This window comes from Passer domesticus, chromosome 29, assembly GCF_036417665.1.
Source record: "Passer domesticus isolate bPasDom1 chromosome 29, bPasDom1.hap1, whole genome shotgun sequence".
Classification (NCBI taxonomy): Eukaryota; Metazoa; Chordata; class Aves; order Passeriformes; family Passeridae; genus Passer; species Passer domesticus.
This window is the reverse complement of record NC_087502.1, coordinates 5,528,492-5,553,757: the sequence shown is the minus strand read 5'-3', so window position 1 is coordinate 5,553,757 and position 25,266 is coordinate 5,528,492. Positions and strand designations below refer to the sequence as shown.

Genomic DNA, 25,266 nt, shown 5'->3' with positions numbered 1-25,266 from the left:
ATGTCCCCATGCTGCCCCCATGCTGTCCCCACAGTGTCCCCTCGATGTCCCCCCGTTGTCCCCCGCTGTCCCCCGCTGTCCCCCCGCTGTCCCCGCTGTCACTTGACGGGTGGCACCACGAGCACCTTGCACTCCCTCTTGGCGATCTTGTCCAGGGCCAGCACGGCCTTGTCACCCGCGGGCAGGTACAGGGGGCGGCCCACGGGGGAGCCCACGGGGGGCGTGATGGCCCTGCGCTCCATCACGCTGCCAGACCTGGGGACAGTGACATTGGGGACAGCCGTGTCACCTCTGTGTGTCACCTGTAACACCCACAGTGTCCCTGTGTCACCCCGTGTCACCCAGTGTCACCCCAGGTACAGGGGGCGGCCCACGGGGGAGCCCACGGGGGGGGTGATGGCCCTGCGCTCCATCACGCTGCCAGACCTGGGGACAATGTCACCTCTGTCACCTCTGTGTCACCTGTGTGACCCACAGTGTCCCTGTAACACCCACAGTGTCCCAGTGTCACCCAGTGTCACCCCAGGTACAGGGGGCAGCCCACGGGGGGCGTGATGGCCCTGCGCTCCATCACGCTGCCAGACCTGGGGACAATGTCACCTGTGTCACCTGTGTCACCTCTGTGTGACCCACAGTGTCCCTGTAACACCCACAGTGTCCCTGTGTCACCCAGTGTCACCCCAGGTACAGGGGGCGGCCCACGGGGGAGCCCACGGGGGGCGTGATGGCCCTGCGCTCCATCACACTGCCAGACCTGGGGACAATGTCACCTGTGTCACCTGTGTGACCCACAGTGTCCCTGTGTCACCCACAGTGTCCCCGTGTCACCCCCTGTGTCACCCTGGGATGATGGCCCTGCGCTCCATCACGCTGCCAGACCTGGGGACAGCAGTGTCACCTGTGTCACCCATGTGTCACCTGTGTCACTTCCCGGATCACCTACAGTGTGTTTGTGTCACCTACAGTGTCACCTGTGTCACCCAAGGCGGCGGTGGCACCTCCCCGTGTCACCCCCACTGTCCTTGTCACATCCCAGTCCCTCCCAGTAACCACAAATCCTCATCCCAGTCCCCCCAGTGCCCCCAAACCCCATCCCAGTAACTCCCAGTGCCCCAAAATCTTATCCCAGTCCCTCCCAGTATCCCCAAATCCTCATCCCAGTAACTCCCAGTCCCTCCCAGTCCCTCCCAGTCCCCTCCCAGTTGCTCCCAGCCCCTCCCAGTACCCCCAAACCCAATCCCAGTGCCCCCCAGTACCCCCAAATCCTCATCCCAGTCCCTCCCAGTCCCTCCCAATCCCTCCCAGTGCCCCCAAACCCAATCCCCAGTCCCTCCCCCCAATCCCTCCCAGTGCCCCAAATCCTCATCCCACTCCCTCCTAATCCCTCCCAGTCCCTCCCAGTGCCCCCAAACCCAATCCCAGTCCCTCCCAGTCCCCCCCAGTGCCTCCCAGTCCCCCCAAATCCTCATCCCAGTTTGTCCCAGTCCCTTTCAGTACCCCCAAATCCTCCTCCCAGTCCCCTCCCAGCCCCTAAACCCAAACCCAATCCCTCCCAGTGCCCCCAAACCCCACCCGAGTCCCTCCCAATCACTCCCAGTCCCCTCCCAGTGCTCCCAGTACCTCATGAGGTGGCTGCGGGCGGGCTGCTGGTGGGAGAAGGACTGGGAGCGGCCCAGGCCGGCCACGAGCTCGCGCACGGCCGGGGAGCTGGGGCTGCTCCTGCGGGACACGGGGCGCGCCTCGGCCGGGGCGCTGCTCACGCTGGCCGTGAACTGCAGCTTCAGCTTCATGTGCTGCGACAGCTGCGGCGCACTGGGGTCACTGGGAGCACTGGGAGGGACTGGGATGGGTGTGAGGGGCACTGGGGGCACTGGGAGGGAGTGGAAGGGAGCGCTGGGGGGGATTCGGGGCGCTGGGAGGGGATTTGGGGGCACTGGGAGGGCACTGGGAGTTACTGGGATGGGGTTTTGGGGCACTGGGAGTTACTGGGATGGGTTTGAGGGGTACTGGGAGTTACTGGGATGGGGTTTGCGGGGCACTGGGGGGCACTGGGAGGAGCTGGGGCTGCTGCGGCGGGACACGGGGCGCGCCTCGGCCGGGGCGCTGCTCACGCTGGCCGTGAACTGCAGCTTCAGCTTCATGTGCTGCGACAGCTGCGGCGCACTGGGGTCACTGGGAGCACTGGGAGGGGTGTGAGGGGCACTGGGGGGCACTGGGAGGCACTGGGAGGGCACTGGGAGGGAGTACTGCGGCGGATTCGAGGCACTGGGAGGGGATTTGGGGACACTGGTACGGGATTTGGGGGCACTGGGAGGGCACTGGGAGTTACTGGGATGGGGTTTTGGGGCACTGGGAGTTACTGGGATGGGTTTGAGGGGTACTGGGGGGCACTGCGGGTCACTGGGAGCACTGGGAGGCACTGGGATGGAGTGGAAGGGAGCGCTGGGGGGGATTCGGGGCGCTGGGAGGGGATTTGGGGGCACTGGGAGTTACTGGGATGGGGTTTTGGGGCACTGGGAGGCACTGGATGGGGTGTGAGGGGCACTGGGAGTTACTGGGATGGGTGTGAGGGGCACTGGGAGTTACTGGGATGGGGTGTGAGGGGCACTGGGAGTTACTGGGATGGGGTGTGAGGGGCACTGGGAGTTACTGGGATGGGGTGTGAGGGGCACTGGGAGTTACTGGGATGGGGTTTGAGGGGCACTGGGAGGCACTGGGACAGCACTGGTGGCCCTGGGGTGACAGAGGTGACACTGAGGGTGGCACAGGTGACACTGAGGGTGGCACCGGGGTGGCACTGACCTCGAAGAGGCCGGCCCGCAGCGCCTGGAACAGGGATACTGGGGATACTGGGGATACGGGGAGCACTGGGAATGGGATAATGCTGGCAATAACGGGGACAGGGGTGGCACTGGTGGCACTGGGGTGACAGAGGTGACACCGAGGGTGGCACAGGTGGCACAGGTGGCACTGACCTCGAAGAGGCCGGCCCGCAGCGCCTGGAAGGCCACGCGGAAGGTGCGGGCGCTGCCCTTGCGGGAGTAGCCCAGGTTGGTGAGCGGCGTGTGGCACACCACGGAGTCCAGCGAGCCCCGCGACTTCCCTGCAAGTCCAGAACGTTCCGGGGACTTTTGAGAATTTTTGGGGATTTTTTAGGAGTTTTTGGGATTTTTTGGGGGAATTTTTGGGGAAGTTTTGGGATTTTTTTGGGGTTTTTTTTGGGATTTTTGAGGATTTTTTAGAGCATTTTTTGGGATATCTTGAGATTTGTTTTTGGGGATGGTTTTGGGTTTTGGGTTCTGGGATTTGTAGGAATTTTCCTGGAATTTTTGGGGATTTTTTTGGGGAATTTTTTGGGGAATTTTTGAGATTTTTTTGGGGAATTTTTTAGGGTTTTTTTTAGAGTTTTTTGCATTTTCCAAGATGTTTTGGGAGCATTTTTGGGGGTTTGGGCTTCTGGGATTTGCAGGAATTTTTGGGGATTTTTGTGGGAATTTTTTGGAAGTTTGGGTTTGTGGGATTTATGGGAATTTTGGGGAATTTTTAGGGATAATTTGGGAATTTGGGGTTTATGGGATTGATGGGGGTGTGGCACACCACGGAGTCCAGCGAGCCACAGGCCTTCCCTGCAAGTCCAGAACGTTCCGGGCACTCCGCGGATTTTTGGGAATTTTTGGGAAGTTTCTGGAATTTTTGGGATGTTTTTGGGATTTTTTAGATCATTTTTGGGGTTTTTTGAGATTTTTTGGGAGTGTTTTTTGGGGTTTTGAGTTCTGGGATTTGCAGGAATTTTGGGGGATTTTTTGGAAATTTTGGAGTGTTGCCAGTTGGGGTCCTCTCCTTGTCCCCAGTGACCCCAATCCCCCCAATGTCCCCAGTGACCCCAATGTCCCCAGGTGTCCCCACCGGCGGTGGCCTCAGGTGTCCAGATGAGTCTCATGGCCAGGAAGTCCTGCAGGTCCCCAATGTCCTTGATGTCCCCAATCCCCCCAATGTCCCCGATGTCCCCAATCCCCCCGATGTCCCCAATGTCTGAAATGTCCCCAATCCCCCCGATGTCCCCAATGTCTGAAATGTCCCCAATCCCCCCGATGTCCCCAATGTCCCCACGTGTCCCCACCGGCGGTGGCCTCGGTCATCCAGACCAGCCTGACGGCCAGGAAGTCCTGCAGGTCCCCAAATGTCCCCAACATCCCCAGTGTCCCCAATGTCCCCAATCCCCCAATGTCCCCAGTGTCCCCGATGTCCCCAAGTGTCCCCAGTGTCCCCAATGTCCCCAATTCCCCCAACATCCCCAATCCCCCCGATGTCCCCAAGTGTCCCCAATGTCCCCAATCCCCCCAATGTCCCCAGTGTCCCCGATGTCCCCAAGTGTCCCCAGTGTCCCCAATGTCCCCAATTCCCCCAACATCCCCAATCCCCCCGATGTCCCCAAGTGTCCCCAGTGTCCCCACCGGCGGTGGCCTCGGGCGTCCAGACCAGCCTGACGGCCAGGAAGTCCTGCAGGTCCCCAATGTCCCCAATTCCCCCAATGTCCCCAATGTCCCCAATGTCCCCATGTGTCCCCAATGTCCCCAGTGTCCCCACCGGCGGTGGCCTCGGTCATCCAGACCAGCCTGACGGCCAGGAAGTCCTGCAGGTCCCCAAATGTCCCCAATCCCCCAATGTCCCCAAATGTCCCCAATCCCCCCAATGTCCCCAACATCCCCAATGTCCCAAATCCCCCCAGTCCCCCCAGTGTCCTCAACAACCCCGATGTCCCCGATGTCCCCAAGTGTCCCCAATGTCCCCAATCCCCCCAATGTCCCCAGTGTCCCCGATGTCCCCAAGTGTCCCCAGTGTCCCCCATGTCCCCAATTCCCCCAACATCCCCAATCCCCCCGATGTCCCCAAGTGTCCCCAGTGTCCCCACCGGCGGTGGCCTCGGGCGTCCAGACCAGCCTGACGGCCAGGAAGTCCTGCAGGTCGTTGAGCAGGGTGTAGGTGACAGTGAAGCGCTGCAGGGCCACCACGGGCGACTCGCAGGTGGCCGTCATGACGAAGCGCGGCCGCTCCAGCCGGATGCTCGGCAGCCTGAGGGGACAGCGGGGACATCGGGGACATTGGGGACATCATGGGGACACCGGGGTGGCATCACGGGGACAGCCCCAGAGAGCTCTGGGGATGTGGTGGCACTGGGACCATGAGGGGACAGGAGGTGGTGGCACATGGAGGGGCAGCCAGGAGGGTCTGGGGGGCTTGGGGACATCATGGGGACACTGGGGACATCATGGGGACATCATGGGGACATTGGGGACATCGAGGTGGCATCACGGGAACAGCCCCAGAGAAGATCCAGAGAGCTCTGGGGATGTGGTGGCACTGGGACCATGAGGGGACAATGAGGGGACAGGAGGTGGTGGCACATGGAGGGGCCACCAGGAGGGTCTGGGGGGCTTGGGGACATCATGGGGACACTGGGGACATCATGGGGACATTGAGGTGGCATCACAGGGACAACCACAGAGAAGATCTGGGGATGTGGTGGCACTGGGACCATGAGGTGGTGGCACATCCAGAGGTGGCTCTGGGCACCAAGGAGGGTCTGGGGGGCTTGGGGACATCATGAGGACATTGGGGACATCAAGGTGGCATCATGGGGACAGCCCCAGAGAGCTCTGGGGACATGGTGGCACTGGGACCATGAGGGGACAATGAGGGGACAGGAGGTGGTGGCACATGGAGGGGCAGCCAGGAGGGTCTGGAGAGCTTGGGGACATCATGGGGACATCAGGGGACACCGAGGTGGCATCACAGTGACAGCCCCAGAGAAGACCCAGAGAGCTTTGGGGACGTGGTGGCACTGGGACCATGAGGGGACAGTGATGGGACAGGAGGTGGTGGCACATGGAGGGGCCACCAGGAGGGTCTGGGGGGCTTGGGGACATCTTGGGGACATCGAGGTGGCATTGTTGGAAAGTCCAAAAAAGAACCAAAAAACGCTCTAAGGATGGAAGGACACGGGGACAATGAGGTGACAATGAGGTGACACCGAGGTGGTGGCACCACAGGAGTCTCTGGCGGCCCTGGGGACACCGAGGTGACACCGAGGGGACGGCGGGTGACACTCACCGGTAGTGGGTGACGATGCTGTTGGTGAACGGCAGCTTCGGCGTCGACCACCGGACCACGGCCACCAGCGGCACCTCCAGGCCCTGCTTGGGGACACCGCTGTCACCGCGCTGTCACCGCGCTGTCACCGCGCTGGCCGCCGTGTCCCCGGCGTGCCCAGGGCCACCGGGGACAACGGGGATTGTCACCAAGCCTGGGGACAGCACGGCCAAGGGGGGTTGGTGGCATCTCGGGGGGCTTGGATGGGGTGGGTGGCTCTTGATTGTTGTCCCCAAGGCCACCCCAAGTGTCCCCAAGGCCACCCCAAGTGTCCCCAGGTGTCCCCAACCCCCAAATACCAACAGGGATTGTCCCCAACCCTGACTTGGGGACACTTCTGGTGCCACCAAGGCGGGACAAGTCCCCTTGGCTGAGCCTGGTGGCCCTCGATTGTTGTCCCCACGTGTCCCCAAGGCCACTGTGGGGTCCCCAACCCCCCAGATACCCCCAAGAACTGTCCCCAACCCTGACTTGGGGACACTTCTGGTGCCACCAAGGCGGGACAAGTCCCCTTGGCCCAGGCTGGAAGTCCCCAAGGCCACCCAGGTGTCCCCAAGGCCCTCCCAGTGTCCCCAACCCTGACTTGGGGACACTTTTGGTGCCACCAAGGTGGGACAAAGCCACTTGGCCCAGCCTGGTGGCCCGGGCTGGCTGTCCCCAGGTGTCCCCAAGGCCACCATGGTGTCCCCAAGGCCACCGTGGTGTCCTCAACCCCCCAGATACCCTCAAGAACTGTCCCCAACCCAAACTTGGGGACACTTCTGGTGCCACCAAGGTGGGGCAAAGCCCCTTGGCCGAGCCTGGTGGCCTCGATCGTTGTCCCCAGGTGTCCCCAAGGCCACCGTGGTGTCCCCAAGGCCACCCCAAGTGTCCCAAACCCCCCAGATACCCCCAAGAACTGTCCCCAAACTCAACTTGGGGACACTTTTGGTGCCACCAAGGTGGGACAAAGCCACTTGGCTGAGCCTGGTGGCCCTGGCTGGCTGTCCCCTGGTGTCCCCAAGGCCACCATGGTGTCCCCAGGTGTCCCTCACCTCCTTGGTGTCGCAGGGCGGCCGCTCGGGCGCCTGCAGCTGGAACAGGAAGTTCTGCTCCTCCAGGGCGCTCAGGGGACACGGCCACCCCGAGTGGCACCCGGGGACGCGGCAGAACGCCCCCACGGGGACCTCCCCGGAGTGGTGGCTGCGGGGGACAGCGGGGACGCTCAGGGGACAGCGGGCACGCTCAGGGGACAGGTCACATCCCCAAGGTCCTCATGGTGTCCCCACGTTGTCCCCAAGGTTCTCTCCCGTTCCTGAGGTCCCCTCACTGTCCCCAAGGTCCCCTCCCGTCTCCAAAGTCTCCCACATTGTCCCCAGGGTCCCCACATTGTCCCCAAGGTCCTCATGGTGTCCCCATGGTCCCCACATTGTCCCCAAGGTCCCCTCACTGTCCCCAAGTTCTCCTTCCATTCCCAGGGTCCCCACATTGTCCCCAAGGTCCCCACATTGTCCCCAAGGGCCCCACACTGTCACCAGGGTCCTCACGGTGTCCTCAAGGTCCCCACATTGTCCCCAAGGTCCCCACATTGTCCCCAAGGTCCTCATGGCGTCCCCAAGGTCCCCACATTGTCCCCAAGGTCCCCACATTGTCCCCAAGGTTCCCATGGCGTCCCCAAGGTCCCCACATTGTCCCCAAGGTCTCCCCATGCTGTCCCCAGCCGTCCCAGGTCACCCCCAGATGTCCCCAGTGTCCCCAGCTGTCCCCCAGGTGTCTCGGGGTGTCCCCAGGTGTCCCCACATTGTCCCCAGGTGCCCCAAGTGTCCCCAAGGTGTCCCCAAAGTGTACCCACATGTTCTCACGTTGTCCCCAGGCGTCCCCACCTTGTCCCGCAGCTGTCCCCAAGGTGTCCCCAGGTGCTCCCAGATGCCCCCACAGTGTCCCCAGGTGCCCCAAGTGTCCCCCCAGGTGTCCCCAAAGTGTACCCACATGGTCCCACATTGTCCCCAGGTCTCCCCCCAGTGTCCCCAAGGTGTCCCCAAGTGTCCCCAGGCTCACCAGACGTCGTCCACGAGCAGCACGGAGCCGTCGGGCATCACGGGCAGGTAACTGGCGTTGAAATTGGGCAGCACCTGCACGTCCCACAGGGACAGCTCCTCCTGGGACGAGCCGTTCAGCACTGGGGACATTGGGGACATTGGGGACATCATTGGGGACATCATTGGGGACATTGGGGACACCTGCACGTCCCACAGGGACAGCTCCTCCTGGGACGAGCCGTTCAGCACTGGGGACATTGGGGACATTGGGGACATTGGGGACATTGGGGACACCTGCACGTCCCACAGGGACAGCTCCTCCTGCGAGCTGCCATTGAGCACTGGGGACATTGGGGACATTGGGGACATTGGGGACATTGGGGACACCTGCACGTCCCACAGGGACAGCTCCTCCTGGGAGCTGCCATTGAGCACTGGGGACATTGGGGACATCATTGGGGACATCATTGGGGACATTTGGGGACACCTGCACGTCCCACAGGGACAGCTCCTCCTGGGACGAGCCGTTCAGCACTGGGGACATTGGGGACATCATTGGGGACATTGGGGACATTGGGGACATCATTGGGGACATTGGGGACATTGGGGGTGACCCTCCTCCCTTCCCCCCCCATCCTGTCCCCCCCTTTATCCCCAACCCCCCCAAATGTCCCCAAGCCCCCCCGATGTCCCCAATTCCCCCCCAAATGTCCCCAACCGCCCCAATGTCCCCAACCCTCCCCAATGTCCCCAACCCCCCAGCTGTCCCCAAGCCCCCCCGGTGTCCCCAAGCCCCCCCGGTGTCCCCACCCCCCCCGGTGTCCCCAGCTGTCCCCAATGTCCCCAGCTGTCACCTTTGAGCACGGTCAGGTACTTGCCGGACACGGTCACCTGGCGGCAGCGCACGCGGGGGGGTGGCAGCACCGTCAGCAGCGTGGACACTGTGGGGACACCGGGGGACACTTGGGGACACCGGGGGACACCAGGGGACAACAATCGAGGGACACCAGGGGACAACAATCCAGGGACACCAGGCTGGGCCAAGGGACCTTGTCCTGCCTTGGTGGCACCAGAAGTGTCCCCAAGTTGGGGCTGGGGACAATCCTTGGGGGTCCCTGAGGGGTTTGGGGTGGCCTGGGGACAGCTGGGGTGGCACTGAGGGGACACTTGGGGGTGGCACCATTGGGGAGGGGACACCCAGGGGACACTTGGGGACACTGAAGAAGGGGAGGTGACACTTTGGGGACACTTGGGGACCTCACCTTGTGCCTTGAAGGCCCCGTGCTGCTGGCGGAACACCTGGCCGGGGGCGCGGCCCTGGAGCAGCCTCAGGTACCCCCCTGGCCCTGTCCCTGTCCCTGTCCCTGTCCCTGTCCCTGTCCCTGTCCCTGTCACCTGGCCTGACCCTGGCCCTGTCCCCTCCTGCAGCTCCGGCGGCTCCGTGTCCCGCTGCCACACGGTCACCACGATCTGGGGACACCAAGGGGACACCACGGCGTCACCGAGGGGTCCCCGGGGTCGCCGAGCTGTCCCCTCCCTGCCCCAATGTCCCCAAGGTGTCCCCAATGTCCCCAAGGTGTCCCCTCCCTGCCCCAATGTCCCCAAGGTGTCCCCAATGTCCCCAAGGTGTCCCCTCCCCACCCCAATGTCCCCAATGTCCCCAAGGTGTCCCTGGGGTCACCGCGCTGTCCCCTCCCAACCCAATGTCCCCAATGTCCCCAAAGTGTCCCCAAGGTGTCCCCAAGGTGTCCCCTCCCTGCCCCAATGTCCCCAAAGTGTCCCCAATATCCCCAAGGTGTCCCCAGAATGTCCCCAAGGCCCCTCCCATTCCCAGTGTCCCCTGGGTGTCCCCAAAGTGTCCCCAAGGTGTCTCAAATGTCCCCGAGGTGTCTCCAATGTCCCCAGAGCCTTCAGTGTCCCCAGAGTGTCCCCAGGGTCCCTCCCCATCCCATTCCCAATGTCCCCAAAGTGTCCCCAATGTCCCCAAGGTGTCCCCAAGGTGTCCCCAACCTCCCTCCCCATCCCATTCCCAATGTCCCCAAGTGTCCCCAATGTCCCCAAGTCACTCCAATGTCACCAAGGTGTCCCCAGTGTCCTCAAGGTCCCTCCCCATCCCATTCCCAATATGCCCAGGGTGTCCCCAAAGTGTCCCCAAAGTGTCCCCAAAGTGTTCCCAAATCCCCAAATGTCCCCAGAGTGTCCCCAAGTGCCCCAAGTGTCCCCAGGTGTCCCCAAATGTCCCCAAAGTGTTCCCAAATGTCCCCAAGGTGTCCCAAAGTGTCCCCAAGGTGTCCCAAAGTGTCCCCAGGTGTCCCCAAGGTGTCCCCAAATGTCCCCAAGGTGTCCCCAGTGTCCCCACCTTGGCCTTGGCGGTGCCGGGCGGGAGCCGGTCCAGGGCCACGGTGAGAGGGAAAATGACCTCGTCCTGGGAGATGATGGGGTCGTCCACGGGGAGCTGGAATGGGGGAAAAAACGGGAAAATTGGGAAAAATGGGGAAAAATGGGGAAAATGGGGAAAAAATCAGTGGGAAAAATGGGAAAATCCAAAAAAAAGGGAAAACCCAAGGAAAAATGGGAAAATTCAAGGAAAAATGGGAAAAACCCAAGAAAAATGGGAAAACCCAAGAAAATGGGAAAAACTGGGAAAAACCCAGGAAAACCTAAGGAAAAAGGAGAAAACCCCAAGGAACAATAGGAAAATGAAGGAATAATGGGAAAACCCGAGGAATAATAGGAAAACCTGAGGAAAAATGGGAAAACCCAACAAAAATTGGGAAAAGCCAAGGAATAACAGGAAAACCCAAGGAATAACGGGAAAAACCCAACACAAAATGGGAAAAACCCAATGAAAGTTGGGAAAACCCAAGAAAAGAATGGGAAATGCCAAGGAATAATTGGAAAACCCAAGGAAAAATGGAAAAACCCAAGGAAAAATGGGAAAACCCAAGGAAAAATGGAAAAACCCAAGGAAAACTGAGAAAACGCAAAAAAAATGGGAAAACCCAAGGAAAAATGGGAAAAATCAAGGAAAAAATAGGGAAAAATGAGAAAACCCAAGAAAAGAATTGGAAAACTCAAGGAAAAATGGAAAAACCCAAGGAAAAATGGGAAAACCCAAGGAAAAATGGGAAAAATCAGTAAAAAATGGGGGAAAATGGAAAAATCCAAGAAAAGAATGGGAAAACCCAAGAAAAATGGAAAAACCCAAGGAAAACTGATTAAACCCAAGAAAAATGGGAAAACCCAAGGAAAAATGGAAAAACCCAAGGAGAAATTGAAAAAACCCAAGGAAAAATGGGAAAACCCAAGGAGAAATTGAAAAAACCCAAGTTCAAATGGGAAAACCCAAGGAAAAATGGAAAAACCCAAGGAAAAATTGAAAAAACCCAAGGAAAAATGGGAAAACCCAAGGAAAAATGGAAAAACCCAAGGAAAACTGAGAAAACCCAAGAAAAATGGGAAAACCCAAGGAAAAATGGGAAAAATCAAGGAAAAAATAGGGAAAAATGAGAAAACCCAAGAAAAGAATTGGAAAACTCAAGGAAAAATGGAAGAACCCAAGGAAAAATGGGAAAACCCGAGGAATAATGGGAAAACCCAACAAAAATTGGGAAAACCTAAGGAATAATGGGAAAACCCAAGGAATAATAGGAAAACCTAGGAATAATGGGAAAAACCCAACACAAAATGGGAAAAACCCAATGAAAATTGGGAAAACCCAAGGAATGAATGGGAAATGCCAAGGAAAAATGGGAAAACCCAAGGAATAATGAGAAAAAAATGGGGAAAATGGGAAAACCCAAGAAAAGAATGGCAAAACCCAAGGATTAACGGGGAAAACCCAAAGAAAAACGGGGAAAAATCCGGGCAAACCAGAACTCCTCCCTCCCACAACCACCCCGACGCTCCGGAAGGTTCCGGCGCTCACCCCCGCGCCGGCGCCGCCGGGAGGGCCCCGGGAGTGCGTGAGCAGCGCGCGGCACTCCCGGAACAGCTCCCGGGAATCCTCGGCGCCGCCGTTGCCGGGATCCCCGGGCGTCTCCTCGTCGTCGTCGCGGGCCCGGCTGTCCCCGCAGGTGACGGTGGCCAGCGCCGACAGCGACGAGGCCAGCTGGGCCCACGGCGTTTTTTCCCGGGAAATTGGCGCCCGGCTGGGCGTGGCTTCGGGAGGAGTGGGCGGGGCTTCTCTCAGGGTTGGCGGGAGTTCTGTCGGGAATTCTGTCGGGGTTTCTGTCGGGGTTCCTGTCGGCATTCCCGGGGTTCTTGCGCAGCACCAGCAGGAAGCGCACGGTCTCGCCCAGGTACAGGTGGTTGCGGCGCGGCAGCGCGCGGTAACCCGAGGATTCCCCCGCCAGGAACTCCCGCGGAGGGAAGGGAACGGCCGGGAAGTACATGGAGTAATCGCACTGCGACTCCATGGGGGAACGGGGGAATAATGGGGGGATAATGGGGGGAATAATGGGGGAATAATGGGGGAACTAGGAGGGGAAAATGGGGGGAAAGAATGGGGGAAAATTATGGAAAATATCAGGGAAAATAGGAGGGAAATGGGGAAAATAGGAGGGAAAAAATGGGAAAGAATGGAGAAAAAATGGGGAAAATATCAGGGAAAATAGGAGGGAAAATGGGGGAAATAATGGGGGAAATAGAAGGGGAAAATGGGAAAACTAGGAGGGAAAAATGGGAATGAATGGGGAAAAGTTGGGGAAAGTATCAGGGAAAATAGGAGGGAAAATGGGGAAAATAGGAGGGAAAAAATGGGAAAGAATGGGGGAAAATTGGGGGGGAAAATGGGTAAACTAGGAGGGAAAATAGGAGGGAAATAATGGGGAAAATAGGAGGGAAAATGGGGAAAATAGGAGGGAAAAAATGGGAAAGAATGGGGAAAATATTAGAGAAATAGGAGGGAAAATGGGGGAAATGGAAGGGGAAAAATGGGGGAAAAATCAGGGAAAATAGGAGGGAAAATGGGGGAAATAGGAGGGAAAAAATGGGAAAGAATGGGGAAAGTATTTGGGAAAATAGGAGGGAAAAAATGGAAAAGAATGGGAAAAAAATTGGGGAAAAAATCAGGGAAACTAGGAGGGAAAATGGGGGGAATAGGAGGGAAAGAATGGGGAAAATATCAGGGAAAATATCAGGGAAAATAAGAGGGAAAAATGGGAAAGAATGGGGAAAAGTTGGGGAAAGTATGAGGGAAAATAAGAGGGAAAATGGGGGAAATAGGAGGGAAAAAATGGGAAAGAATGGGGAAAATATCAGGGAAAATAGGAGGGAAAAATGCAGCAGAATTTCAGGAATTTTTGGGAATTTTGGAGGGACTCAATCCCAGGAATTTTGGGCCTTAAATCCTGAGGAAATTTCGGGAATTTTGGGGGGATTAAATCCAGAGGGATTCTGGGAATTTTGGGGGATTAAATCCCAATGGAATTCTGGGAATATCGACGGGATTGGGGATGTAAAATCCCGGGAGAAATTCGGGAATTTTTGGGAATTTTGGGGGGATAATGGGAGTGAAATCCCAGAAAAATTCTGGGAATTTTGGAGAAATATTGGGGGAATTTTGGGGTTAAATCCCAGAAATTTCTGGGAATTTTGAGGGTTAAATCCAGGGAATATTGAGGAATTTTGGAGTCAAATCCCAGAAAAAAAATCCGGGAATTTTCGGGAATTTTGGATGAATAGTGGGGTTAAATCCCGAGAAAATTCCGGGAATTTTGGGGGTTAAATCCAGGGAATATTGGGGGAATTTTGGGATTAAATCCCGATAAAATTCCGGGATTTTGGGATGAATATTGGGGGAATTTTGGGGTTAAATCCCAGAAAAAATTCCGGGAATTTTGGGGAATTTTGGATGAATATCGGGGGAATTTTGGGGTTAAATCCCAGAAAAAAATCCGGGAATTTTCGGGAATTTTGGGGGAATTTTGGGGTTAAATCCCGAGAAAATTCCGGGGATTTTGAGGCACTCCCGGGGGGAAGAACGAGAGAAAATCCCGCGGATTTTGGGGATTTTTCGGGAATTTTGGGGGGGGATCAAGGGATTTAAACCCGGCAGAACCCCGGGAGTCGCGGGAGGATAACGGGGGGTCCGGGGGGAATCCTCGGTTACCGGGGGGGTCCCGGGCCTGGGCCGGGGTTACCGGGGGGGCCCTGGGGGGGGTCCCGGGGTTACCGGGGGGATGCTGGGAGGGGGTCCCGGCTCCGGTGCGGGGTTACCGGGAGGGTCCCGCAGTCATAGGGGGGTCCTGGGGGGGGGTCCCGGCTCCGGTCCGGGGTTACCGGGGGGATCCCGGGGGGTCCCGGCTCCGGTCCGGGCCCGGTCAGCGCTTCCGGGTGCGGCCTGGCGAATGCGCATGCGCAGGGAGCGAGGCAGAGCGACGAGCGTGTGGATGCAAGGTGTTCTGCCGAGTGCCGAGCGCGTCGGCGCCCCGCCCCTCATCTCGTGTGGACCAATCAGGTTTCGGCAGAGCTTTAGCCCGCCTTTGATTGACAGCAAAATGAATCAATAGGATGTGTCGCAGCAATGATTGACAGGCAGCACAGCCAATCAGAGCGCGTTTATTGTTGTATGTACAAAGTAAAGCGAAGCAGGCGGCGGCTCCACAGCGAGAATTCCCAAAATTTTTTTAAAATTCCCAAATTCCCGCCGGGATTTAAGGAAAAAAAATAGGGGGAGGGGTCGTACCTGTCCCGGGGGAGGGGAAACTGAGGCACGGAGTGGTTCCAGAGAGAAAAAATTCCTCAAATTCCCAAAATTTTTTTGTACCTTCTGCAGGGAAACTGAGGCACGGAGCGGGTGCGTTAAAAATTCCCAAAATTCCTGGAATTCTGGGGGTGGTACCGTGATCCGAGGGGGAAACTGAGGCACGGGAGGATTCCCGATGAGAAAATCCCCAAATTCCTGGAATTTTGGGGGATTTTTTTGTACCTTTCGGAGGTAAACTGAGGCACGGAGTGGTTCCACAGGAAAATTCCCAAAATTCCTGGAATTTTGGGGGGTTCTATCCCAATTTTTGGGAGGTCGATTGAGGCATGAAAATTCCCAAAATTCCCCAAAATTCCTGGGACCTTTTGGGGTTCTGCGCCGATTTTTGGGGAAAATTCCCAAAATTTTCAGGGGAAATTCCCAAAATTCTTTGGATTTTTGAGGGTCCTACCCCGATTTTTTTGGGAAACTATTCCACAGGAAAATCCCCAAAATCCCTGAACTTTTGGGGGAAAAGGATTGAATCCATTGGAAATTTTCCCAAATTCCTGGGAATTTTGGGGGGGAAAGGATTGAATCCATAGAAAATTGCCCGAATTTCTGGAAATTTTGGGGTTCATGTCCCAAATTTTTTGGGAAAAAAGGACTGAATCCATGGGAAAAGTCCCCAAATTCCTGGAATTTTGAGGCTCCTATCCCAATTTTTTTGGGGAAAAATGATTGAATCCATGGGAAAATTGCCCAAATTCCTGGAACTTTTGGGGCTCCAATCCCAAATTTTTGGGGAAACAAGGATTGAATCCATGGGAAAATTGCCCAAATTCCTGGAACTTTTGGGGCTCCAATCCCAAATTTTTGGGGAAAAAAGGATTGAATCCATAGCAAAACTCCGCAAATTCCTGGAATTTTGACAAAAATCGATTGAATTCATAGAAAAATTCCCAAAATTTTGGAGCTTTTAGCCAATGGGAAACTGAGGCACGGGGGCCGATTCCAGCCCCAAAATCGCCAATTCCCAGGGGAATTTCACCGGGATTTTTGCGTTTTTCTGGGAAATGGACGCCCAGGGAAGGAAAATTCCATGGGAAATTCCACGGAAAATTCCGTAATTTCACCCGTCAGTGCCGTTTCTGGCCCCGAACGGGAGGCGCTCGAGGCGCTCCTTGCAGGGCAGCTCGGGCAGCGCCAGGCGCCGGCAGCGCTCGCGCTGGGGCTGGGGAGCCCCAAATTCCTGGGCTTGGGGCTGGTTTTGGGGGAAATCCCTGGGATTTTGGAGAAATTCCTGGGATTTCGGGGGAAATTCCTGGGATTTCAGGGGAAATTCCTGGGATTTCTGAGATTTTTGGGGGATATTCCCCAAAATTCTTGGGATTTTTGAGGGCCCTATTCCAATTTTTTGGGGAACTGAGGCACAAGAAAAATCTCAAAGTTCCGGGGCCTCAATCCCAAATTTTTTGGGGAAAAAAGGATTGAATCCATGGGAAAAGTCGCCAAAATTCCTGGAAATTTTGGGGGAAAAAGGATTGAACTCATAGGAAAATTTCCCAAATTCCTGGAACTTTTGGGGTTCCGATCTCAAATTTTTGGGGGAAAAAAATGATTGAATTGATGGGAAAATTCACCAAATTCCTGAAATTTTGGGGAAAAATGGAACAAATCCACAGGAAAATTCCCCAAATTTGGGGGATTTTGGCCAATGGGGAACTGAGGCACGGGGGCCGATTCCAGCCCCAAAATCGCCAATTCCCAAGGGAATTTCCCCGGGATTTTTGCATTTTTTCCACGGAAAATTGGGGAATTTCACCCGTCAGTGCTGTTTCTGGCGCCGAACTGCAGGCGCTCGAGGCGCTCCTTGTAGGGCAGCTCGGGCAGCGCCAGGCGCCGGCAGCGCTCGCGCTGGGGCTGGGGAGCCCCAAATTCCTGGGCTTGGGGCTGGTTTTGGGGGAAATCCCTGGGATTTTGGTGAAAATTATTGGGGTTTTGGGGGAAATTCCCAAAGTTCTTGGGGTTTTCGAGGGCCCTACTCCAAATTTTTTGGGAAACTGAGGCACAAGAAAAATCGCTAAATTCTGGGGCTCCAATCCCAAATTTTTGGGGGAAAAAGGATTGAATCCATGGGAAAATTCCCCAAATTCTTAGAATTCTGGGGAAAAATGGAACAAATCCACGGGAAAATTCCCCAAATTCCTGGAATTTTTTGAGCTTTTAGCCAATGGGAAACTGAGGCACGGGGGACGATTCCAGCCCCAAAATCGCCAATTCCCAAGGGAATTTCACCAGGATTTTTGCGTTTTTTCCACGGAAAATTCCGGCATTTCACCCGTCAGTGCCGTTTCTGGCGCCGAACTGCAGGCGCTCGAGGCGCTCCTTGTAGGGCAGCTCGGGCAGCGCCAGGCGCCGGCAGCGCTCGCGCTCGGCGCCGCGCAGCCCCGGGCGCAGCGCGAAGCCCAGGATGGCGGCGGCGCCGGGCGGCTGGAAGGGCCGCAGGCCGCGCTCGGCGATGGCGGCGGCGGGCACGGGGCCCCCGCCGCGCAGGCAGCGCCCGGCCAGCGCCCGCCGGCGCCGCCGCAGCTCGGCCGCCTCGCGCCGCAGCCGCGGCAGCCCGAAGGCCTCGGCCTGGCGCCAGAAGGAGCGGTTGAAGTGCGAGTACAGGGCCCAGTCCAGCGCGTTCCAGGCCCGCAGGCGCCGCAGCTGCTCCGCCGAGACCCGCGGCGCCGAGCCGCGGGCGTTGTGCGGGAAGGCGTCCACGGCGTCGGGCGGCCAGCACAGGCGGTGCCGCAGCAGCACCAGCGACTCGTCGAAGCGCTCGGCCAGCAGCACCAGCGGGAAAACGCGCTCCAGCTCGGACAGAATTCCCGGGATCTCACCCGGATCCGCCGGCTCCGGGAGGCCGAAGTCGAACCACTGCAGGTTGCGGGCGTAGTGGTTGCCGCGCTGGCCCGGGCGGAAGAAGCGAAAGGGCGAGGCCAGGAAGGCCGAGAGCGACGGAGAGTTCCGGAAGGCCGGGGCCGCCGCGCGGAAATACGAGAAGGACGACTCGGCCACCGCGCCCGGGTCCCGCACGATGGAGAAGTAGAACGAGTCGTTGGGCATCACCCGCTGCACCTGGAACACGTTTGGGAGTTTCCAGATTTTTTGGGGGATTTTTTGGGAATTTTTTTCTGATTTTTTGGATTTTTTTCCCATTTTTTTCTGAATTTTTGGTGATTTTTTGGTGATTTTTTGGCTGATTTTTAGTGGGTTTTTAAGGATTTTAGAGGGGATTTTTGAGCAGTTTTAGGGAGAATTTTTTGGGAATTTTTGGGATTTTTTGGTGATTTTTTGGCTGATTTTTAGAGGGTTTTTAAGGATTTTAGAGAGGATTTTTGAGAAGTTTTAGGCAGAATTTTTGCAGATTTTTTTCCCATTTTCTCCTGATTTTTAGGATTTTTTTGGTTATTTTTGGCTCATTTTTAGTGAATTTTTAAGGATTTTTTGGGTGATTATTGAGCAGCTTTAGTGAGAATTTTGGAGATTTATTTTGATAATTTTTCTGAATTTTCGGGTGATTTTTGGGGTGATTTTTGGGACTTTGAAGGGCCAGAAGAAGCGCGAGGGCGAGGCCAGGAAGGCCGAGAGCGACGGAGAGTTCCGGAAGGCCGGAGCCGCCGCGCGGAAATACGAGAAGGACGACTCGGCCACCGCGCCCGGGTCCCGCACGATGGAGAAGTAGAACGAGTCGTTGGGCATCACCCGCTGCACCTGCGGGGGGATTTGGGACTCCAGAATTTTTTGGGAATTTTTTGGGAATTTTTTTGGCTTTTTTTCCCATTTTTTCCTGAATTTTTGGTGATTTTTAGGGATTTTTTTCCGATTTTTTGACTGATTTTTAGTGGGTTTTTAAGGATTTTAGAAGGGATTTTTGAGCAGTTTTAGGGAGAATTTTTGGGATTTTTTGAGAATTTTTTGGGTTTTTTTGGGTGATTTTTAGGAATTTTTAGTGATTTTTTGCTGATTTTTAATGGTTTTTAAAGATTTTAGAAGGGATTTTTAAGCAGTTTTAGTGACAATTTTGGGGACTTTTTTCCCATTTTTTCCTGATTTTTGGGAATTTTTGGTGGTTTTTAGTGATTTTTTTGGTGATTTTTAGCTGATTTTTAGTGAATTTCTAAGGATTTTTATTGTGATTATTGAGCAGCATTAACAACAATTTCGGGGATTTTTTCTGAGAATATTTCTGAATTTTCAGGTGATTTTTGGGGTGATTTTTGGCCGGAGGCACCACGCAGAAATACGAGAAGGACGACTCGGCCACCGCCGACCCCAAACCCCCCAAAATCCCCAAAAATCCTCCCCGAGACTTCCCAAAAATCCCCTCTTTTTCCCAAAAATTCCCATTTCTTTCCCCAAATTTCAATTTTTCCCACCCCAAACCCCTCCAAAAATCCCTTTTCACCCCTAAAAATCCTAAAAAAAAAATTTAAAAAATTCCCTTTTTTCCCAAAAATCCTATTTTTTCCCAAAATCCCCATTTTTTCACCCAAAATTCCCATTTTTTCCCCCAAATTTCCATTTTTCCCACCCCAACCCCTCCAAAAATCCCCTTTTTCCCCCCAAAAAAAAACCCTAAACCCCCCTAAAAAACCCCCCAAAAATCCAAAAACACCCAAAAAAATTCACTTTTCCCAAAACACCCTTTTTTCCCCCAAATTTCCCATTTTATCCCCAAATTTCCAATTTTGCAACCCCAAATCCTTCCAAAAATCCCTTTTTCCCCCCTAAACCTCCCTAAAAAAAAAACCCAAAAAACCCCAAAAAAAATCCCCCCAAAAATTCAGATTTTTTCCCAAAATTCGGATTTTTCCTCCCAAATTCCCATTTTATCTACAAATTTCCATTTTCCTCACCCCAAATCCTTCTGAAAATCCCCTTTCCCCCCCTAAACGTCTCTAAGAAACCCCCAAAAATTCAAAAAAAATCCCCCAAAAAATCAGATTTTTTCCCCAAAACTCCCAGATTTTTCCCAAAATCCCGCGTTTTCCCCCCAAACCCCACCTCGCTGAGGTTGAAGCGCATGTGGTGGCAGATGATGTCGAATTTCCTCCCCCCGGGGCGGAAGCCGCGCACGCGCTCGGCGCGGAAGGGGGCGGGGTAGCCGAACTGGTAGCGGTGGGGGAGGGCGAAGCGCAGCCGTCGCGACTCGCCGTATCGCGACAGGAGGTTCAGCACGCTGCTGCCGCCCGTCTTGTGCGTCTTCAGGAACACCACGTGCGAGCGCGGCCGGCACGGCGCCAGCGGGGCCGCCCTGCGGGCCGGGTCGCGACATCGGAAACCGAAATCCCGCTGAGATCGCCATATTCAGCCCCAAAATCCCGCTGAAATCGCGATATCTACCCCTGAAATCGCGATATTTAGCCCCAAAATCCGGTTTAAATCGTGATATTTAGCCCTGAAATCGCGATATTTAGCCCCAAAATCATCAAAAATCCCGCTGAAATTGCGATATTTAGCCCCAAAATCCCGCTGAAATCGCCATATTTAGCCCCAAAATCCCGCTGAAATCGCGATATTCAGCCCCAAAATCATCAGAAATCCCGCTGAAATCGCAATATTCAGCCCCAAAATCCCGCTGAAATAGCGATATCTAGGCCTGAAATCACGATATTCAGCCCCAAAATCATCAGAAATCCCGCTGAAATCACGATATTCAGCCCCAAAATCCCGCTGAAATCGCGATATTTAGCCCCAAAATCCCGCTGAAATCGCCATATTTAGCCCCAAAATCATCAGAAATCCCGCTGAAATCGCAATATTCAGCCCCAAAATCCCGCTGAAATAGCGATATCTAGGCCTGAAATCACGATATTCAGCCCCAAAATCATCAGAAATCCCGCTGAAATCACGATATTCAGCCCCAAAATCATCAAAAATCCCGCTGAAATCGCGATATTTAGCCCCAAAAATAATAAAAAATCCCGCTGAAATCGCGATATTTAGCCCCAAAAATCATAAAAAATCCCCTTGAAATCACGATATTTAGCCCCAAAATCCGCTGAAATCGCGATATTCAGCCCCAAAATCATCCAAAATCTGGCTGAAATCGCGATATTTTGCCCCAAAATCACAAAAAATCCCATTGCAATTGCGATATTTAGCCCCAAAATCATCAAAAATCCCGCTGAAATCGCGATATTTAGCCCCAAAATCATCAAAAATCCCGTTGCAATTGCGACATTTAGCCCCAAAATCCCACTTAAATCGCAATATTTAGCCCCAAAATCATCAAAAATCTTACTGAGATCGCAATATTTTGCCCAAAAAAACCCACTTAAATAGTGATTTTTAGCCCCAAAATAATCAAAAATTCTGCTGAAATTGCGATATTTAGCCCCAAAATCATCAAAATCCCACTTAAATTGCGATATTTAGCCCCAAAATCCCCTTGAAATCGCAATATTTAGCCCCAAAAAACACTTAAATCGCGATATTTAGCCCCAAAATCATCAAAAATCCCATTGAAATAGCGACATTTAGCCCCAAAATCCCACTTAAATCGCGATATTTAGCCCCAAAATCCCGGGATTTCCCCTCTAAATTCTGGTATTTCACATCCCAACCTCGATATCGCACGCGAATATCGCGATATTCATCCCTAAATCCCGATATTTCCCCCCAAAATCCTGATATATCCCCTCTAAATCTGATATTTGTACCCAAAATCTCAGGATTTGTCCCCAAAATCTCCAGATTTAGCCCCAAAATCTCCGGATTTGTCCCCAAAATCTCCAGATTTAGCCCCAAAATCTCCGGATTTGTCCCCAAAATCTCAGGATTTGTCCCCAAAATCTCGGGATTTTCTCTCTAAATTTTGGTGTTTCACATCCCAACCTCGACATCGCACACGGATATCGCGACATTCGTCCCTAAATCCCAATATTTCCCCCCAAAATCCCAACATTTCCCCTCCAAATCCTTGTGGGAGCAGGGCCGGCCGAATTTTGGGATTTTCACGGAAATTTTGGGATTTCCCCTGGGATTTCCCCCGGAATGTTGGGATTGTCCCAGGAAATTTTGGGACATTCCCCTGGAATTTTGGGATTTCCCCAGAGATTCCCCTGGAATTTCGGATTTCCTCAGGAATTTCAGGATTTCCCCCGGAATTCTGGGATTTTCCCAGGAATTTTGGGGTTTTCCCTGGGAATTTTGGGAATTCCCCAGGAATTTTGGGGTTTTTCCCTGGGAATTCTGGGATTTCCCCAGAATTTTGGGGTTTCCCCCTGAGACTTCCCCAGGAATTTCGGGATCGCCTCATGGATTTTCCCAGAATCTTTGGGTTTCCCCCAGAATTTCGGGATTTCCCCTGGGAATTTCGGGATTCCCTCCAGAATTTTGGGGTTTCCCCCAAGAATTTTGGGGTTGTTTCACTGGGAAATTGGGGTTTCCCCAGGAATTTTGGGATTTCCCCTGGAATTTCGCGATTTCCCCAGGAATTTTGAGGTTTCCCCCGGAATTTCAGGGTCCCCCGCGGGTTTTGGGGTTCCCCTTGGATTTGGGTCCCTCGCCCATGGGATTTGGGGTCTCCCCTGGAATTTTGGGGTCCCCTCCGGGGGATTTGGGGTCTCACCCTTGGATTTGGGGTCTCCTCGGGTTTTGGGGTATCCCTGCAGGGTTTGGGGTCCCCGCCGGGGGTTTTGGGTCCCCCCTGCAAGATTTTGGGTCCCCCCTGCGGGATTTGGGGTCTCCCCGGGATTTGGGGTCCCCTGCAGGATTTGGGGTCCCCCTTCCGGGGATTTGGGGTCTCCCCCGCGGGTTTTGGGGTCCCCCTCCCGGGGTTTTGGGGTCTCAGCTGCGGCGGAGGGGCCCCCCTGGAGGATTTGGGGCCCCCCTGGAGGATTTGGGGTGTCCCTGTGGGTTTGGGTCTCACCTGCGGCGCAGGGCCCCCCCAGGAGCGCCAGGGTGAAGCCCAGCGTGACGCAGACGCCCAGCGCGGCCCCGAGCGGGGACAGGCGGCGGCAGCCGGGGGGGGGCTTCATCCTGGGGAGGGGGACACTGGGGACGGGGGGGACACGGGGGGGTCACCCCAAAACCGGGCACGGGGACCGGGACGAGCCCCGGTGTGCCCAAACCCCAGTCTGGGACCCCACATCCCAGTCCCTGTGTCCCCAAAACCCAGTTTGGGACCCCAAATCCCAGTGCCAATGTCATCAAACCCCAGTCCTGGACCCCAAATTCAGCACCAGTGTCCCCAAATCCCAGTCCTGGATCCCCAGATACCAATTTGGGACTACAAATCCCAGTCCCAATGTCCCCAAATCCCAGTCCTGGATCCCCAAATCCCAGTCCCTGTCCCCAAATCCCAGTCCCAATGTCCCCAAATCCCAGTCGCAGTGTTCCAAAATCCCAGCCCCTGTGTCCCCAAATTCCAATTTGGGACCTCAAATCCCAGTCCCAGTGTCCCCAAATCCCAGTCCCTGGATCCCCAAATCCCAGTCCCAGTGTCCCCAAATCCCAGTCCCTGTCCCCAGTCCCAGTCCCTGTCCCCAGTCCCAGCCCTGGATCCCCAAATCCCATTCCCGGTTTTTCCCCCATTCCTGGTTTCCCCTTTCCCCCCCCCCGCCCCAATTCCCGCTGCCTCCCCCAACCCCCCCCCCAGTACCGAATCCCGGTTTTCCACCCCAATCCCAAATCCCGCTCCCGCTGCCCGCAATTCCCAGTTACCCCGATCCCAAATCCCTTTTCCCCCCATCCCTGGTTCCCTCCCGATCCCAAATCCCTTTCCCCACGATCCCAAACCCCCTTTTTCCCCCATTCCCGGTCCCCCCCCGATCCCAAATGCCATCCCTCCGATCCCAAATCTCCTCTTCCCCGATCCCAAATCCCTTTCCCCGATCCCAAATCCCCTTCCCCGATCCCAAATCCCTTTACCCCCGATCCCAAATCCCCTTCCCCGATCCCAAATCCCTTTACCCCCCGATCCCAAATCCCCTTCCCCAATCCCAAATCCCTTCCCCCGATCCCAAATCCCCTTTCCCCGATCCCAAATCCCTTTACCCCCGATCCCAAATCCCCTTCCCCGATCCCAAATCCCTTTACCCCCGATCCCCCGATCCCAAATCCCCTTCCCCGATCCCAAATCCCTTCCCCCGATCCCAAATCCCTTTCCCCGATCCAAATCCCTTTCCCCGATCCCAAATCCCTTTCCCGATCCAACCCCTTCCCCGATCCCAAATCCCTTTACCCCCGATCCCAAATCCCCTTTCCCCGATCCCAAATCCCTTTCCCCGATCCCAAACCCCTTTCCCCGATCCCAAATCCCTTTACCCCCGATCCCAAATCCCCTTTCCCCGATCCCAAACCCCTTTCCCCGATCCCAAATCCCCTTTCCCCGATCCCAAACCCCCATTTTTCCCCGATCCCAAACCCCTTTCCCCGATCCCAAATCCCTTTCCCTGATCCCAAATCCCCCATTTTTCCCCGATCCCAAATCCCCCATTTTTTCCCCGATCCCAAATCCCCCATTTTCCCCATTCCCGGTTCTCCCTCACCGCGGCCTCGCTCAGCTCCGCCACATCCCGGGATCGGCTCCGGGGGGTCCCGGGGGGGCTCCCGGCGATCCCAAACGTTCCCGGCGATCCCAAACCCTCCCGGCGATCCCAAACGTTCCCGGCGATCCCAAAGTTCCGCGGAGTTCCCGATCCTTCTCTTCCCTGCCCCGCAAACTTTTCCCCTTTTGTCTCCGGCCCCGCCCCGGGACGGCCCCGCCGGGCGGAGCGGGACTTGGGATTTGGGATCGGGAATGGGATCGGGAATGGGATTTGGGATCGGGATGGCCCCGCCGGGCGGAGCGGGGTTTGGGATTTGGGATCGGGAATGGGATCGGGAATGGGATTTGGGATCGGGATGGCCCCGCCGGGCGGAGCGGGGTTTGGGATCGGGGCGGGGAGCGGGGTTTGGGATTTGGGATCGGGGTTTGGGATTTGGGGATCGGGATTTGGGATTTGGGATCGGGATCGGGACGGCCCCGCCGGGCGGAGCGGGATTTGGGATCGGGATTTGGGATCGGGGCGGGGAGCGGGGTTTGGGATCGGGATTTGGGGTCTGGGATCGGGTATGGGATCGGGACAGCCCCGCCGGGCGGAGCGGGCTTTGGGATCGGGATTTGGGATAGGGATTTGGGGTTTGGGATCGGGATTTGGGATCGGGATCGGGGCGGGGATCGGGGTTTGGGATCGGGGTGGGGTTTGGGATTTGGGATCGGGATTTGAGATCAGAACGGCCCCGACGGGCAGAGTGGGATTTGGGATTTGGATCGGGAATGGGACCGGGGTTTGGGATTTGGGATTTGGATCGGGCATGGGACCGGGGTTTGGGATTTGGGATTTGGATCGGGAATGGGACCGGGGTTTGGGA

At 55.6% G+C, this 25,266-nt stretch overlaps 2 protein-coding genes across 2 annotated transcripts; both read right to left on the bottom strand.

The window, feature by feature from the left end:
* Window positions 1-36: 36 nt before the first annotated feature.
* Window positions 37-14,517, bottom strand: TRAPPC14 (trafficking protein particle complex subunit 14). The gene is given in 12 exon segments (XM_064400676.1): window positions 37-255; window positions 1,621-1,802; window positions 2,976-3,103; window positions 4,913-5,073; window positions 6,112-6,194; window positions 7,185-7,332; window positions 8,188-8,308; window positions 9,023-9,109; window positions 9,431-9,638; window positions 10,528-10,623; window positions 12,097-12,297; window positions 12,299-14,517. Coding segments are annotated over 12 exon segments (1,860 nt in total). The 5' UTR covers window positions 12,587-14,517; the 3' UTR covers window positions 37-98.
* A 165-nt stretch (window positions 14,518-14,682) lies between these two features.
* On the bottom strand, window positions 14,683-22,895 carry GAL3ST4 (galactose-3-O-sulfotransferase 4). Its single transcript, XM_064400789.1, has 3 exons — window positions 22,738-22,895; window positions 19,912-20,206; window positions 14,683-17,982 (listed from the first exon to the last, which is right to left on the bottom strand). Exons 1-3 carry the CDS (start codon window positions 22,887-22,889, stop codon window positions 17,194-17,196), a joined length of 1,236 nt encoding a protein of 411 aa, XP_064256859.1. The 5' UTR covers window positions 22,890-22,895; the 3' UTR covers window positions 14,683-17,193.
* Between the last annotated feature and the right edge of the window lie 2,371 nt (window positions 22,896-25,266).

Coding starts and splice junctions, on each gene's coding strand:
- GAL3ST4 (XM_064400789.1), bottom strand. CDS start 22,889: ATGAAGCCCCCCCCCGGCTGCCGCCGCCTGTCCCCGCTCGGGGCCGCG. Junction 20,207..22,737: donor ACCCCAAATCCTCCAGGGGG/GCCCCAAATCCT, acceptor CTGAATATGGCG/ATCTCAGCGGGATTTCGGTT. Junction 17,983..19,911: donor TGCGCTTCAACCTCAGCGAG/GTGGGGTTTGGG, acceptor AACGTGTTCCAG/GTGCAGCGGGTGATGCCCAA.